At 43.1% G+C, this 18359-nt stretch overlaps 1 protein-coding gene across 2 annotated transcripts; it reads left to right on the top strand.

Annotated features, from left to right (window-relative positions):
* Positions 1-914: 914 nt before the first annotated feature.
* Positions 915-18315, top strand: LOC111969926 (scm-like with four MBT domains protein 1). Of its 2 annotated transcripts, XM_023996320.2 has the most exons (22): positions 915-1001; positions 1344-1408; positions 3579-3636; positions 3731-3825; positions 3926-4169; positions 4322-4410; positions 4561-4813; positions 11531-11628; positions 11735-11836; positions 12229-12391; positions 12504-12586; positions 12712-12838; positions 12992-13105; positions 13264-13306; positions 13434-13501; positions 13606-13745; positions 13955-14064; positions 14212-14387; positions 14789-14967; positions 15050-15271; positions 17038-17166; positions 17292-18315. In XM_023996320.2, the coding sequence occupies exons 3-22, from the start codon at positions 3612-3614 to the stop codon at positions 17430-17432; spliced, it is 2601 nt and encodes an 866-aa protein (XP_023852088.1). In that variant the 5' UTR covers positions 915-1001; positions 1344-1408; positions 3579-3611; the 3' UTR covers positions 17433-18315. The 2 variants fall into 2 exon arrangements, with proteins under 2 accessions (XP_023852088.1, XP_023852089.1); XM_023996321.2 differs by lacking the exon at positions 1344-1408 and having other exon boundaries at positions 919-1001.
* The last annotated feature ends 44 nt before the right edge of the window (positions 18316-18359 follow it).

Below are 18359 nucleotides of genomic sequence, written 5' to 3'. Positions count from 1 at the left end.
TTCCCCTTTGATTTATTGATGATTATCATATCTGCGGCTACTTCATGTTGAAAAAAATATTTTAGAAAGATCAAATCGATTTTGTAAAATTGGAAAGAAATAGGCTAATAAACTGTTGTTGTTTTAATGTTCAAGCCATTCGTACATGTTCATTCTAGCGAATGGATTATTGTTATTCTACATTTATTGAATTGTAGTTATGCCATTTCCATTCTCAACGACTGTGGGACAGCTCAGACATTTTTTTGTTACCAAATGGATTGGTATTTGTGGGGATTAAGCTMTAGCCTATAGAGTCAACAGCCTAGTGGGAACCTGCTTTGAACAAACGGGTCTCTTTATAACGATTTTCAAATCTAGAACACATTGGGTTCGCCATGAAAGCATATTTCTAAAAAGCTCTACACCCAAACATTTCATAAACACCTTATCACCGCCCCCCCCCCCCCCCACAAAAAAAATCTGGGAGGCGGGGGGATAATTAATGTGCCGAACAATGGAGCAAAATTAAGCAACATCGAGTTATTTTATGCGGTTTCAGTCAAAAGTCGATATCACCTTGACAGTTTGGGGGAGAAAGAAATGCCATTCAACGAAAGTGGCTCGATTATATAGGCCAATGCAATCCATATTCTAGTTCAACGATTAACAAAGTGTTGAATCCATAAGGGAATTTGCCAAACGTAGGCTAAATGTTCTTTCTCAATCAACGTTAAAGAAGATTAACATTATTAACATTATTAAACAACGTTAAAGAAAACATTGTTTTCTGTTTCTTTGCATCTGTTCATTCTGGTTTTGGATATTAGATTTTTATTGTGTTTGAAGGTGGAAGTCATATTTTTATTCTCAACGCCGACAATATCAGCTACTCTGGTTTAGAACGTAGATATAGGCGGCAGAACATGCGCAGTGGCAGTTTGTGCCATATTGGAATGAGGTCGTGAACGACTAGGRGGAAAGAGACGGCATCTAAAACCGACTTGAAAAACTATTTACTGGTAAGAATCAGATTTTGTGACCAAATARTCACATACAATATTTTGTTTATTAAGATCTTAATATGACATAATGTAATTTGGTGCTGTCTYCGTCTTTTTTCCCGTCTCTAAAAAAGATGACTCTGGCTCGGTCGAGTGCAAGCGCCCGTATTGCTTAGTATAGCCTATCGCTCAAGCCATGACGTTTCAGTAACTTGACTTGGTCACAGGCGTTTTTAGCATGTGCCGAATCAGCCGCATTCTACTGCGGTGCCGTTGGCATCTGAACTGACCTATATGGCATAAACACAGAGAAGCTATGAAATACATGTTCTTTATTGCATTCGGTGTTCTTCTCTTTAGTGCACGTTCCAGTGTGAAAGTTGGATCATCGGCGCTCGTMCGTTCAAATTAATATCCATATTGCGGTAAGTAACCTTTTATCGGAATTCCCACAAATGTTGTTAATGTACTTAATCCATTTATTTAGTTGGATATCGCTCCTATATAATAACGGTTGCACAAGCTTGATGGACGTCTGCGGATGTATTTTATTTTACAAATAGCCTAGCCATTTTTTTAATTGTAATWTTTTWAATTKAATTGTAGTTGATTGAATATGCCTAACAGATAAGGCCTAAATTATGCTATACACATTGATATTTCAACGTAGGCTACTCTAAGCACTAAACTGCCAATTTCTCTCCAGGTCCAACTTCCCAGTTATGCAACTTGAGTGATCGCAGCAACATTTTTTCAATTGACCTGCGGCAATAAACTGCAACATTGTGAAACATTGACGTGCATCTATAGGCTAAAATGCTACATTGTTTCTTCTGACTTGCCAATGAAATAGCAATGCGAAGTGGGTTTTTTTGCGCAAAACTTTTATATTTACTTCTGCCATTGGTTAATTAAGTTGGAGCTATTTATGGTCAGGCTCTTCTATGGCCATTTACACGAAAAATCCAGTTCAAATAACAGTTTCAACACTGCAACAACACTGGGACAACAACAACACTGGGACAACAACACTGCCCTCTGACGTGCGAGGGGCTCACGGGCACCCCACTAACATTAGGCCCCTACTTGACATTGGTAACATGCAACCCTGAAATAATACAATCTCTCAAAGAACAAGTAGCCAATGTGAAGGCAAATTGCTGACAAAAAGGATTCATAAACAAATAGGCTAATATTATTGTAATTGTGTTACACTTGATGAAAATACTCCCAATAGTCTAACTTTATTCTTGACATAAACCCTTGTCATCAAGACTTCACTTTCATTTACATTTCTCAAACCCTTGTGTGTTCAATCAATGCATTTCTTCTGTTTGCATTTCCTGCCCATTGATCACCCAGTGACTAAGAGGACTTGATTCAATCAGCGGCATGTTAAAAATATGTTTTGTTTTTGTGTATGCATTCTAGTTTCTCTTTCAGGGCGAGTCAGTGTATTTCTGCTGGTCTGTCTTTTGGTGGAGAGAGTCAGACTGGCAGGGAGCCTGGTGGTGTGTGTGGATACTGGGCAGGCCTCTTTCAAACGATAGGGGAAGTTGTTAGTCATCCTGTTCACTTTGGTGATGAACTGAGAGTTTGTTTAACCGAATTAGCTATGATTTCCCAGAAATATKAGCATAATAAAATAATATTTCATCAACCCCCTCATCCTTCCCTTCTCAGCTTCATTCTAACTTGTCTATATCATATTAAAATAAACTTGCAGACATTTTCAATCTTTATCAACAACTTTTAGAATACTTTTTTGTGTGATCATCAGGTATTAGAATACACCTCAACAGTGAGGCTTGGCTCTTTGCAAATGGCTAAATGGCTCTGCTGCTCTTTTTATCCTCCCTAGTGTGAGACGTGAGTATGACCTCCAGCACAATGAGGCCCTTTACACTGTCTGTGTGTGTCAGAAAATTCAGTCGGGCTTGGTTGGATAGCTCTGTGTGTGTACTCTGAGGGCGGCAGGGTCGTGGGRGAAAGGATGGGCTGATCCTGGGTCGCGGTGTCCGTGCGGTGGTCAGAAGGACCCTGTCTGATGGCTGTCTCTACTTTAATAGAGACATCAGACTTGACAAAGACAGGCCTGACAGCCCTGCTGAATGGAGCAGCAGTGACAGAGCAGCTATCTTCTACATCCTATACACAAACCTCTCAGCTATTGTCATTTCCAATGCTCTCTCATGCCCGGTATATAAATGCCATTTCTCTTTTGTGTTAAATTCTTTAATCTGCTTTGTCACAGACTGGCTATAAGCCTACAGCTCAACTTTGGTTCAAAGTTATCGTGTCTTTAAGAGGCCTCACTCATGCTTTTAGAAACTTAGCTAGAAGGATCATTTGTATTTTCAAAACCCTTACCTAAATGTTCTCCYTTTCACTTCTCTCACACACACTAACTAAGCTTTGTTTATGCTTTTATTTGGCAAGCCCCCTCAACTTTCACAAAAATAAATGTAATCACTGGACAAATTACATCTCGTTRACCAGCTGTGCCACTTTTACCAACCACCTACTATTCTTACTTGCTCTCCTGATTTTGGCTGTCAAACACAAATAATAATCCAGCTCTCCTTTCTTCCCCAGAGCTTCTAGACTTGGCCTGTGGGAGGAGCTACCATGAGTCACGAGTCACTGGAGTCTGGTGAGTAATTACATGGACCTCCAGCTTTGTTATTGGTGACGAGGGCTTTCTAACGTAACAAAATGAACRGAACTGGTGTATGTGTGTGTTGCAGATGAGGACTCTAGTCAGCATGTGTCTGACTTTAACTGGGATGAATATCTGGAGGAYAACGGGACAGTGTCTGTGCCACACCATGCKTTCAAACACGTAAGTACTGAGACCGCTCACAATCCTCTCATAACCACACACAATACTCACACACTCTTGATCCCAAATTCACRTTATAAGATATTTCAATATCCCCCAGGTGGACCAGGGCTTGCAGACAGGACTGACTCCAGGTATGAAGCTGGAGGTGTGTGTGCGTTCAGAGCCTGACCAACCCTACTGGGTGGCCACCATCATCACCACCTGTGGCCAGCTGCTCCTCCTGCGCTATGAGGGTTACCACGATGACCGCCGCGCTGACTTCTGGTGTGACATCATGACGGCGGACCTCCACCCACTGGGCTGGAGCCGGCAGCAGGGCAAGCCCATGAGACCCTCCGAGGGTAAGAGAACTAGGGCTGGGGAGGAAACTCAGTTGGACGGGTGTTGTTTTACAAGTGTTATTACAGTAAAATCTAAAATTTAGTTTTCTAAAAACATTTCTGAGGTTTCTTTCCATATTCTGTAATCGTGCCTCTCCATTGCCCCCCCTCAGGTGTGAGAGAGAAACAGCCAGACTGGGAGGGCGTCCTGGAGAAAGCCCTGGCTGAGAAGTGCAGTGCACCTGCCAACCTGCTGGAAGGGGTAAGGGGGTGCTCAGTTATAAACTGGAACAACTGGGAATGTATGACAGATAAGCAAGGGTTTTGAACTCCTTACGTGAGTTCTTACGTGTGTGTGGGTGGGTGTGTGTGTGTGTGTGTGTGTGTNGTGTGTGTGTGTGTGTGTGTGTAGCCTCAGCGTCGTAAGGACCCAGTGGACCTGATGTCTCCAGGCTGCAGTGTGGAGCTGCAGGACAGTGTTGACCCTGGGGTGGCGTGGGGCGCTGAGGTGGAGGAGAATGTGGGTGGCAGGCTGAGACTACGCCTAGCTGGCACAGAGGGGCTCCCTGAAACGCACTCCACCCTCTGGCTCTACTACCTGCACCCCCGCCTCCACCCACCTGGCTGGGCCAAGGAGCATGGCTGCACCCTCAGGCCTCCTTCAGGTAAACTGATCCTCTTTTCAGAAAGACCTTGGGGAAATTCAGTTTTAACCTTTTCACGCGTGTTCCACATCTCTAACGGTCGCCCCAATGTTTCTTTTATGTGTGTGATGTCAGAATGCACTCACTGTTCCAAAATGTGATTATTACACAACAGGACAGTCAACCTGTGCTGTCCTCAAACCAKGGCACACTGCCTGCTAATTATCTATAGGCTATGTTTTAACTTAACAATTTKAAGTTATTTTCAAACAAGTTTTATTTTCTAACAACAGTTTCAATTGAGGTGTGTTCCGCCTCCTTGTTAATTCACATAAGAAGTAGCCCATTTCACTGTTGTGGACAATTTATGTTTGAGGCTTTACTGAGCTGGACAAACTTCTCTCTTRGAGGAGATCCCAAGCACTTCCCAAGTGTTTCCCCAGATCAAGTATGCAGACATTTGCAGATCTCCAGTCAGAACACAAACTTTCTTCCCCTGGCATATTATCCAGCTGGCGCCCACATTGCCTTAATATTTGTTTTCCTTYCTAATAAAAACTTTGAACATGTGTGCGTTCCTATCAAAGTAAGTGRCTTATTACGTTATCATTATAGTGTCTTTATTGTGATGTCATTTCWACTGTAGCACACCGTATATACAGTTGAAGTCGGAAGTTTACKTACAGTCGTGACCAAAAGTTTTGGGAATGACACAAATATACATTTTCACTAAGTCTGCTGCCTCAGTTTGTATGATGGCAATTTGCATATACTCCAGAACGTTATGAAGAGTGATCAGATGAATTGAAATTAATTGCAAAGTCCCTCTTTGCCATGCAAATGAACTGAATCCCCCAAAAACATTTCCACTGCATTTCAGCCCTGCCACAAATGGACCAGCTGACATCATGTCAGMGATTCTGTCGTTAACACAGGTATGAMTGTTGACGAGGACCAGGCTGGAGATCACTCTGTCATGCTGATTGAGTTCGAATAACAGACTGGAAGCTTCAAAAGGAGGGTGGTGCTTGGAATCATTGTTCTTCCTCTGTCAACCATGGTTACCTGCAAGGAAACATGTGCAGTCATCATTGCTTTGCACAAAAAGGGCTTCACAGGCAAGGATATTGCTGCCAGTAAGATTGCACCTAAATCAACCATTTATCGGATCATTAAGAACTTCAAGGAGAGTGGTTCAATTGTTGTGAAGAAGGCTTCAGGGCGCCCAAGAAAGTCCAGCAAGCGCCAGGACCGTCTCCTAAAGTTTATTCAGCTGCGGGATCGGGGCASCACCAGTACAGAGCTTGCTCAGGAATGGCAGCAGGCAGGTGTGAGTGCATCTGCACGCACAGTGAGGTGAAGACTTTGGAGGATGGCCTGGTGACAAGAAGGGCAGCAAAGAAGCCACTTCTCTCCAGGAAAAACATCAGGGACAGACTGATATTCTGSAAAAGGTACAGGGATTGGACTGCTGAGGACTGGGGTAAAGTCATTTTCTCTGAATCCCCTTTCCGATTGTTTGGGGCATCCGGAAAAAAAGCTTGTCCGGAGAAGACAAGGTGAGCGCTACCATCAGTCCTGTGTCATGCCAACAGTAAAGCATCCTGAGACCATTCATGTGTGGGGTTGCTTCTCAGCCAAGGAGTGGGCTCACTCACAATTTTGCCTAGAACACAGCCATGAATAAAGAATGGTACCAACACATCCTCCGAGAGCAACTTCTCCCAACCATCCAGGAACGTTTGGTGATGAACAATGCCTTTTCCAGCATGAAGGAGCGCATTGACATAAGGCAAAAGTGAACTAAGTGGCTTGGGGACCAAACATCGATATTTTGGGTCCATGGCCAGGAAACTCCCAGACCTTAATCCCATTGAGAACTGTGGTCAATCCTCAAGAGGCAGGTGGACAAACAATAACCACCAATTCTGACAAACTCCAAGCATTGACTATGCAAGAATGGACTGCCATCAGTCAGGATGTGGCCCAGAAGTTAATTGACAGCATGCCAGGGCGATTGCAGAGGTCTTGAAAAAGAAAGGTCAACATTGCAAATATTGACTCTTGCATCAACTTCATGTAATTGTCAATAAAAGCCTTTGACACTTATGAAATGCTTGTAATTATACTTCAGTATCCATAGTAACATCTGACAAAAATATCTAAAGACTGAAGCAGCAAACTTTGTGAAAATTAATATTGTGTCATTCTCAAAACTTTTGGGCTCGACTGTACACCTTAGCCAAATGCATTTAAACTCAGTTTTTTCACAATTCCTGACATTTAATCCTAGTAAAAATTCCCTTCTTAGGTCAGTTAGGATCACCACTTTATTTTAAGAAAGTGAAATGTCAGAATAATAGTAGAGAGAATGATTTATTTTCATCACATTCCCAGTGGGTCAGAAGATTACATACACTCAATTAGTATTTGGTAGCATTGCCTTTTACATTTTGTAACTTGGGTCAAATGTTTTGGTAGCCTTCCACAAACCACTATAAGTTGGGTGAATTATGGCCCATTCCTCCTGACAGAGCTGGTGTAAACTGAGTCAGGTTTGTAGGCCTCCTTGCTCGCACACACTTTTTCAGTTCTGCCCACAACTTTTCTATAGGATTGAGGTCAGGGCTTTGTGATGGCCACTCCAATACCTTGACTTTGTTGTCCTTAAGCCATTTTTCCACAACTTTGGAAGTATGCTTGGGGTCATTGTCCATTTGGAAGACCCATTTGCGACCAAGCTTTAACTTCCTGACTGATGTCTTGAGATGTTGCTTCAATATATCCAGATAATTTTCCTACCTCATGATGCCATCTATTTTGTGAAGTACACCAGTCCCTCCTGAAGCAAAGCACCCCCACAACATGATGCTGCCACCCCTGTGCTTCATGGTTGGGATGGTGTTCTTCGGCTTGCAAGCATCCCCCTTTTTGCTCCAAACATAATGATGGTCATAATGGCCATATTTTTGTTTCATCAGACCAGAGGACATTCTTTGTCCCCATGTGCAGTTGCAAACCGTAGTCTGGCTTTTTATGACGATTTTGGAGCAGTGCCTTCTTCCCTTGCTGAGCAACCTTTCAGGTCATGTCGATTTATAGGACTCGTTTTACTGTGGATATAGATACTTTTGTACCTGTTTCCTCCAGCATCTTCACAAGGTCCTTTGCTGCTGTTCTGGGATTGATTTGCACTTTTCGCACCAAAGTACGTTCATCTCTAGGAGACAGAACGCGTCTCGTTCCTGAGCGGTATGATGGCTGCTTTGTCCCATGTTGTTTATACTTGCGTACTATTGTTTGTACAGATGAACGTGGTACCTTCAGGCATTTGGAAATTGTTCCCAAGGATGAACCAGACTTGTGGAGGTCTACAATTTTTTTTACTGAAGCCTTGGCTGATTTCTTTTTGATTCAAATGACTCAGGCTAATTGACATCATTTATCAGAAGCTTCTAAAGCCATGACATAATTTTCTGTAATTTTCCAAGCTGTTTAAAGGCACAGTCAACTTAGTGTATGTAAACTTCTGACCCACTGGAATTGTGATACAGTGAATTATAAGTTAAGTAAATCTGTCTGTTAGCAATTGTCGGAAAAAGTACTTGTGTCATGCACAAAGTAGATGTCCTAACCGAGTTGCCAAAACTATAGTTTGTTAACAAAAAATTTGTGGAGTGGTTGAAAAACAAGTTTTAATGACTCCATCCTATGTGTATGTAAACTTCCGACTTCAACTGTATGTATGGAGCATAATATATTTACTGTTTTATTCACGTTTTCAGGTACTGGTGACAAATCATGCATTCCGATTCTTGCATAGATTGTAATGGACACATACACTATATTTACAAAATCATATGGACACCCCTTCAAATAAGTATTTGGGTATTGCAAACACACCCGTTGCTGACAGGTGTACCAAATCGAGCATATAGCCATGCAATCTCCGCACACAAACATTGGCAGTAGAATGACCTTACTAAAGAGCTCATTGACTTTCAACATGGCACCGTCATAGGATGCCACCTTGCTAACAAATCACTTTGTCAAATTCTTGCCCCGGTCAACTGTAAGTCCTGTTATTGTGAAGTGGAAARGTCTAGGAGCAACAACGGCAGAGAAAGGGACCACCGAATGCTGAAGCGCGTAGTGCGAAAAAATAGTCTGTCGTTCATCGGGAGCTTCATGAAATGGGTTTCCATGGCCGAGKAGCCGCACACAAGCCTAAGATCACCTTGCGTAATGCCAAGTGTTGGCTAGAGTGGTGTTAAGCTCGTAGCCATTTGCGTCTGGAGCAGTGGAAACGCATTCTCTGGAGTGATGAATCACACTTCACCATCTGTCAGTCCGACGGATGAATCTGGGTTTGGCAGATGCCAAGAACGCTACCTGCCCTAATGCATAGTGCCAACTGTAAAATGTGGTGGAGCTCTGGGGCTGTTTTTTGTGATTTGGGCTAGGCCCCTTAGTTCCAGTGAAGGGAAATCTTAACGCTACATCATACAATGACATTCTAGACGATTCTGTGCTTCCAACTTTGTGGCAACAGTTTGGGGAAGCCCCTTCCTGTGTCAGCATGACAATGCCCCGTGCACAAAGCGAGGTCCATACAGAAATGGTTTGTTGAGATGATAGGTGTGGAAGAACTTGACTAGCTGCACAGAGCCCTGACCTCAACCCCATCGAACACCTTTGGGATGAATTGGAACGCCSACTMCGAGCCAAGCCTAATTGCCCAACATCTGTGCTCGACCTCACTAATGCTCTTGTGGCTGAATGGAAGCAAGTCCCTGCAGCAATGTTCCAACATCTATTGGAAAGCCTTCCCAGAAGAGTGGAAGCTATTATAGCAGCAAAGGGGGGACCAATTCCATATTAATGCCCATGATTTTGGAATGAGATGTTCAATGAGCAGGTGTCCGCATACTTTTGGTCATGTAGTGTATGACGTGTAAAATACTTTTTGGAAAGTTGTACTGATTATGATGAGCTAATGCCAGCTATGTGTGGCACCATGTTTGTTGACATCATATAAAMCATTCTGGTTGTCACGTAAATATCTCAGACCAAAGATGTTATAACAGAACAAGGTAAAGGGATGGTTCACTCAACTGACTTCGATTGTAACTATCGTTACTCCAGGTTGCTAGCTCAGATCCCCCCCCCCCTCCTTTCCAGGGGGGTTTATTTTTATTTAGCGTATAAACTTCTCCTGTGTTTGCCCCCCAAATATTGATAAATCCCCAACACAGTAATATTTCCTGCATCATATCCCCCCACGATACCTTCCCCCATTTCTACCCCTTATCGACTTGAAATCCCCCACAAATTAAATTAACCCCTCCCACAAACCATCTGTTGTCGAAATTCTTACACAGGGGCACTCGATGTCAATCTTAAATGAATCATTGTTTATTTGTCAGAGTGCTGGAGAGGTTCCAACCAACTCAATGCACCATAGTACACATGTCAATCAGGAGCTCTCCTTGGGCAGATACAGCAGTTGTCTTATATATGACTATACACAAACAAGTTATATTTACAAGATTTAGCATAATTAATTCATCATTACCGTTTTTGTTTCATTCATGTGACCAACCAATACTGTTTCATAACATGTGACAGACCAACATCTCGCAAGGCTTCTCCTCTCTAAGCTGAGACCTTAACTGAGATATCTTTCGTTCGTTCTCAAAACAACATCTGGGCATACTGCCAAATTGCAGCTACTGATAAATGAGGAWTTGTACAGTCAGCCACTTGCATGAACACAGAAATTGGCTTATCGAACAGCACATGAATAGAATACAGAAATTATAAGAAAAGCCCAAACATTAAAATTCCCATTACACATCCTAAAATGGTTTTAACTAAATCTGGCAACCCTGTTTAGCTTTCATGCTATGGTTAGGCTAGGCAGGAGGCTTTTATTTGGGGTGATGATCTGTGAGTTGATAACATTTTATTTGCTATGTGATTTGTCAAACACTGTAAATGACTTGTCAAGTCATGTACTCCGGTTCTTGTATATGCTGTAACAAGTACATCGAAGATTTGTAATATGCTGAAAAGTGGCCAAACAAAGTTCATGTTTTTTAGAAAATGGGCGCAGCCATCTTTGACTTTGACTTAGTTTATTTGTGTCTTATAGTGAATGGCATTCGGGGATTAGGGAGTTTTCGCTTGTCAAGCATAAACAAACATGGCTGCCATCATAAAGGATTTAGCTGCTGTTATTTTAGCTGACATGCATCTCTTTTCTAAACAATATTACATTTCTCCCTTGTGCTCACCAGAGATGTGGTACATTGCAAACAAGTCTAGCTGTTAGGTTGCTAACTTATGTTTAAAAAAWATATATATATATTTTTTTATAATTCTCAGCAGAGCCTCTTATATAGACTGGTTTATGGAACGAGTTTGGCTGTGGATGTGTTCCGTGTGATGCTTGGATGATGAAGTTTGCGTTTATCTTTTACAATAAAAGGTGAAATTAAGGAATAAAGTTGTGAATACCTTTTATTTCCCATCAGTAACATTGTTTTTCAGAGAGCAATGCTGTTTAGACATGTTGGTTGCATCCTGCGTTCTGTTGCTACTTGCTTACTTGCTATTTGTGATGGTACGCTGCAGGGACCACTCAACAATGATCACAAATATGTGATCTTATGCATCAAAGGTTGCGGTTTTTACTGTTTTAACGTGATAATTTGTGTGTGTGCTTGCTTGTTTCAGCCCTGATCGCCCTGCACACAGAGGAGAAGTGGGAGGAGGTCAGACAGAGAATGATTGATCAGCCTCATGATGAAGCCCTCTCTGAGGAGTTCTATAAGGTGATGGCACTACCAAGCATTATTTACTAACATTACAAGGGTCTGTGGAATACCTGTGCAATATTAATATAATAAGCCATCACTGTGTGGTGTGTGCGTGCATCAGGACCGGCCTGTCATCGCTGCCCACTGCTTCACTGAGGGGATGAAACTGGAGGCCGTTGACCCTGCATCCCCATTCTGCATCAGTCCTGCCACCGTTACCAAGGTAACAACCTCTTTACTGTCCCCCTCTCACCTCAGGCTCCTGGATTTGTATGAATGTGTCCTTCCCAGGCTAAAATTAATGACTAGGTTGGATGATGGCAGTACAGTAATGAAGGTACTCCACCCAACAGTTTCCACCATATTGTTGCTGCATATTCAGTCCACTCAGATCAGTGTTCACCTCAGGGCTAGGAGAGTAAAGATGAATCCTGACATAGTACCCATGTTAACTCTGGGAGWATCCACTCCATGTGGAAGTGGGTAGTCAGTGAGATACAGTATGGTAGTGTATGAGGCTAGCTTTGGGTGTGATATGGTCATGGAGGAAGGGTAGGGTAACTACTGCATGGAGCCAACATGAGTATGATGTAATACCCTACCTCTTCTCTTCAGGTGTTCAGTGACCAGTACTTCCTGGTAGAGATGGACAATCTCTGTGGTGATGATTTGGTGTCAGAAGGCAGTGGGAAGTCCTTCCTGTGTCACAGGGACAGTCCTGGGATCTTTCCCGCCCAGTGGAGCCTGAAAAACGGTCTCCCGCTCAGCCCCCCTCCAGGTGGGTAAACACTAGTAACATTTACAGAACTACTTTTAAAACTGTGCTCAACTTTTTTTTAAACATTAAGCTAATTGTATTGTGGTCTCTTTCTCTCTCTCCGGTTGTGTAGGGTACCAGGGGCAGGACTTTGACTGGGCAGACTACCTGAAACAGTGTGATGCCGAGGCAGCACCCCAAAACTGCTTCCCCACAGTGAGTCAAGCGCTGTCTGACAAATGGCCTCATAGAACAATGCATGTTATCACATGAGTGTATAGCATGGGTGAACAGGGGCAATGAATAATCTCTCTCTCCTGATGTCTCTCTGTCTGTCTCAGGAACAGTCTGATCACAGCTTTAAAGAGGCCATGAAGCTGGAAGCGGTCAACCCACTCTCACCTGAGCACATTCACGTGGCATCAGTAATCAAGGTTAAAGGGCAACATATCTGGCTTGGCCTGGAAGGTGAGAACCTGTAGCTACGCCTCATATCTGGGCCCTGCATTTTTAAAGCTTAGTTTGAGACCATTTAAGTGTGAGCTTGTTCACAATGATGGTATTGATATTAGATCATTAATAAGTTGTGTGATTAAATCATTTGTCTCCCTGTGTGTCCAGGGCTGAAACAGGCTATGCCAGACCTTATAGCTCATGTGGACTCGTTGGACATCTTTCCTGTCAGCTGGTGTGAGACCAACGGTTACCCTTTGCTGTACCCCATCAAGCCCGAAGGTGGGCGTCCCAAAATAGGATCCCTCTGTGTTCCTCTCTCTAATCTGAAGGGGTGCCATGCCACAATATGCATGGAATTGTTAATATTGCAGTCACAATATTTGACAGTACTGTGTATAGTTTCAGTAGTTTCATGGTGATTATACATTGTCTTACAGTTGAGAAGCAGAGGAGGATTGCTGTGGTGCAGCCTGAGAAACAGTAAGTAGGCCTATGGGAAAGGAAGGACTCTATCATTGGCTGTTCATTGGCTGTTTGTCCACTTTTGATTGGTTAATATTCCATTCCCGTGCACTTTGACGACTAACCTGTKTCTTTGTCCCTAAAGCCGAGCTCCACCCAAATCCTCAACACCTGACGCACTCAAGCAGCAGATGACCAGCCAATCAGAGACTGGTGAGTGTTCTCTGTCTCATCTAGACATCCCAGACAAATACATTAGGATTGTTTCTGAGGTGAGGCACAGCTATTACATTATGTGTGTGATGTTTTTTGTACAGGACAGGGGAATGGGAAGTACTGCTGTCCCAAGATCTACTTCAACCACCGCTGCTTCTCTGGCCCCTACCTGAACAAGGGCCGCATCGCTGAGCTGCCCCAGTGTGTCGGCCCTGGCAACTGTGTCCTGGTGCTCAAAGAGGTGAGCACCCTAGTGGGATTGGAAAACCATACTACACGATATTATAACTATATTACAATATACTCAAAAGTAAAGTACACTACTCAATTCTTCTAAAAGCGGTTAGTAATAGGGCAAAATTGTACTATCCCTAAAGATCACTTCCCACTTTGAATAGTATCCATGCTAATCCCTTCATGTCTCTCTCCGTCTCCCTGTGTCCTGTCCAGGTGTTGACTCTGCTGATCAACTCTGCCTATAAGCCCAGCCGGGTGCTCAGGGAGCTGCAGCTGGACCAGGAGGGCCGCTGGCACGGCCATGGAGAGACGCTCAAAGCCAAGTGAGGAACACATTCTCTGTCATTAACATCACCCCTTTGTAACTTTTCTGCTCATATTTGTGCTTGAGTTGATTCATTAAAGTGTGTACTGGGCCTGGCTAAGCAGTCCTAGCGTTGCTAACCTGAGGATCTATTTTTGGCCGGCAGGTACAAGGGAAAGAGTTACCGGGCTACGGTGGAGATAGTGCGTACAGCAGACTGCGTGGCTGAGTTTTGTAGGAAGACCTGCATGAAGCTGGAGTGTTGCCCAAACCTGTTTGGATCTCGCATGGTTCTGGAGCGCTGCTCAGAGAACTGTTCTGTGCTCACCAAGACCAAATATAGTATGTGTCACCGGTGCTTGACTTGAACTGTAATAGGTGCCGGTACTCATTTTGGGTGCTTTTACTGTTTATATTTAGGTGCAGGCGCTCCACAATACTTTTGAGTTAATATTCTATAAGAGGGGCAGGAACTCAAGCAGTAGAACATTTGACGTGCCGTACTCAGCTCTGGTGAGCCCCTGCCCTAATCAATCAATCTAGATCTAATGCATATCTGTGAAAACTGGTATTAAAATATCTGGTGTTATTGAGATCATGCTGATATGCAGGGGGGAAAAATCTAAGGGAACCAGTGTCTGTTTTTATGTGTACTTTGTTTATTCATCTATGTCGATGGTAAAGTATTGGATGCATAATCCTCAGGAGGACAAAGATTGTAATATTGATTTTTTTCCCTACAGCTTATTACTATGGTAAGAAGAAGAGTAGGAGAGTGGGCCGCCCACCAGGGGGGCACTCTAACCTGGAAGGGGGGGTGAAGAGGAGAGGTAGGAGGAGGAAGAGGAGGAAGCAACTCTTCGTCCATAAGAAGAGACGCTCCTCAGCCTCACTGGACAACACACCTGCCGGTTCACCACAGGTAACACACACACACACACACACACATATATCTCTATCTATCCAGACATCTTTAAACTGAACCATCCCTTTCTCTAACACAGGGGAGTGGAGAGGAGGAGGATCTGGATGATGAGGACTCTCTGAGTGACGATACTGGCTCTGAACTCCAGGATGATCAGGACGATTCAGAATATTCCATTGGGAAGTCACAACCACCCACCCCATCCCCTTCTCCTCCCGCAACGCCCCGGCCAACCCGAAAGCGCAGGAAACCTCGCTCCCCATCCTACTCTGATGATGAGAACCACCCACCTTCACCAAAGGTAAACTACTGTGCCTTGACTTTTTGTTTGTTCACTGTTAATACAGTGGCTTGRGAAAGTATTCACCCCCCTAGGCATTTTCCCTATTTTTTATTGCCTCACAATCTGGAATTAAAATGAATTTTTGGGGGGTTTGTATCATTTGATTTACACAACATGCCTACCACTTTGAAGATGTTAAATAATTATTTTTGTGAAACAAACAAGAAATTATTTTTTTAAACTGAACTTGAGCGTGCGTAAATATTCACCCCCTCAAAGTTAACTTTGTAGAGACACCTTTTGCAGCAATTACAGCTGCAAGTATCTTGGGGTATGTCTCTATAGGCTTGGCACATCTAGCCTCTGGGATTTTTGCCCATTCTTTAAGGCAAAACTTCTCCAGCTCCTTCAAGTTGGATGGGTTCCGCTGGTGTACAGGAATCTTTAAGTCAAACCACAAATTCTCAATTGGATTGAGGTCTGGGCTTTGACTAGACCATTCCAAGACATTTAAATGTTTCCCCTTAAACCACTTGAGTGTTGCTTTAGCAGTATGCTTACGGTCATTGTCCTGCTGGAAGGTGAACCTCCATCCCAGTCTCAAATCTATGGAAGACTGAAACAGGTTTCCCTAAAGAATTTCCCTGTATTTAGCGCCATCCATCATTCCTTCAATTCTTACCAGTTTCCCAGTCCCTGCCGATGGAAAAACATCCCCACAGCATGATGCTGCCACCACCATCACTGTGGGGCTGGTGTTCTCGGGGTGATGAGAGGTGTTGGGTTTGCGCCAGACAGTGTTTTCCTTGATGGCCACAAAGCACAATGTTAGTCTCATCTGACCAGAGTACTTTCTTCCATATGTTTGGAGAGTCTCCCACTTGCCTTTTGGCAAACACCAAACATGTTTGCTTATTTTCTTCTTTAAGCAATGGCTTTTTTCTGGCRACTCTTCCGTAAAGCCCAGCTCTGTGGAGTGTACGGCTTAAAGTGGTCCTATGGACAGATACGCCAATCTCCGCTGTGGAGCTTTGCAGCTCCTAGGGGTTATTTTTGGTATTTTCTTTGCCTCTCTGATTAATGCCCTCCTTGCCTGGTCTGTGAGTTTTGGTGGGCGGCCCTCTCTTGGCAGGTTTGTTGTGGTGCCATATTCTTTCAGTTTTTTTAATGATGGATTTAATGGTGCTCCGTGGGATGTTCAAAGTTTCTGATATTTTTTTGTAACCCGACCCTGATCTGTACTTCTCCACAACTTTGTCCCTGACCTGTTTGGCGAGCTCCTTGGTCTTCATGGTGCCGCTTGCTTGGTGGTACCCCTTGCTTAGTGGTGTTGCAGACTCTGAGGCCTTTCAGAACAGGTGTATATATACTCAGATCATGTGACACTTAGATTGCACACAGGTGGACTTTATTTAACTAATTATGTGACTTCTGAAGGTAATTGATTGTACCAGATCTTATTTAGGGGCTTCGTGGCAAAGGGGGTGAATACATATGCGCGCACCACTTTTACATATTTTTTTGTATAGAATTTTTTGAAACAAGTTATTTTTTTCACTTCACCAATGTGGACTATTTTGTGTGTCCATTACATGAAATTCAAATAAAAATCAATTTAAATTACAGGTTTTAATGCAACAAAGTAGGAAAAACGCCAAGGGGGATGAACACTTTTGCAAGGCACTGTATATACAGTACGTTGTATTGTCTAGACTTTATTGTCCCTGTTCAAGTTAAAAACCATAATTTAACTGCATCTTTGTGTCTTGCATGTTGTTTTGCAGCGCTCAAGAGGTGAGACTCCCCAGAAGCTGTGTTTGGACACCAGTCCCCTAGAGTGGAGTGTGACTGATGTGGTGCGTTTCATCAGGACCACCGACTGTGCTCCCCTGGCTCGCATTTTCCTGGATCAGGTAATAATTACACACACACAGACACACACAGACGATAATTATCTTTACTGTATAACTGTGTGTACGCTGTGGCCTACATCCATGACCATTGTTGTCTTACCCCATAACCGTGCTTGTGTTTTCAGGAGATTGATGGACAGGCTCTGCTCCTTCTCAACCTGCCCACGGTGCAGGAGTGTATGGACCTGAAACTGGGACCAGCCATAAAGCTGTGTCACCATATAGAAAGGGTCAAACTGGCATTCTACCAGCAATTTGCTACGTAGCTGAGGGTTCTAAAATAAGAGAATCTTTACATAGTCAGTAACCTGAAATGATTCCATAACTGATTTACCACTGGACATCCTTTGGACCCTGCACCCAGGCCCAGCACAACAGCAGCAGTCAGGCATGGACATCAGATGAGTCAAGACTTGCATTGTTTCTTTGCTATTTCTACTGTATGGTCAGAGAGGGGTTTACCCCACTTTATTCTAGGTAAAGACACCTCACATGGATATTCATATTCAGGTTTGTCGCCCACCGTCTCAAAATGACTCCTGGTTTCATTTGATCAACTTGCAAGCATGGACAATGCAAGGTTCTAAGCACAAAGACAAATAAGCCACTGTACTATATTGTGGTATGCAAAGTGTATCTAACAGGGTGTATTTGTGTATAGTGTACATATTTAAAAGATATTCTAGTATAACAGGGTGATTCATGGTTATAGCTTGATTTTCTACAAAACATATTTGCTTTGAAAGTATTTGTGAAGGCCTTCATTCAAAACAGCCTTTTCGTTTTCTCTGAAAATGATTTGAACTTAATAATCATATTGAAGACATTAGGCCCTGTGGTAAAAGCATTAGGATTGAGGTGTTTTTGGAGCAGAAATCAGATACATTTTATAGTTTTACCTTTTTCCTACAACCCTCGGTAGATTACTGGATATTGTGTGGTATTTTATTTTCGTTAGCCAACTAACTCTTTGCTGTGTTTTTAGTTTCCCTCATTTACCCGTCTCTGCCACTGAGATCAAATATATTTTACATGAGATAAAATTGATTAATTTGACTGTATCTATGTTTGTGGAATATGATATTTAAGAGAATATGGAATAAAAGCCTGAATCTCTTCCCCATGAGATTCACGATCTTTCCTACACTTCCCATGATGCTGTTAATTGTGTCACGTCGAGCACATGAACCTTT

Source organism: Salvelinus sp. IW2-2015, linkage group LG11, assembly GCF_002910315.2.
Source record: "Salvelinus sp. IW2-2015 linkage group LG11, ASM291031v2, whole genome shotgun sequence".
Lineage (NCBI taxonomy): Eukaryota > Metazoa > Chordata > Actinopteri > Salmoniformes > Salmonidae > Salvelinus > Salvelinus sp. IW2-2015.
The sequence above is the reverse complement of the archived record's forward strand: the minus strand, read 5'-3'. Positions and strand labels throughout refer to the sequence as shown.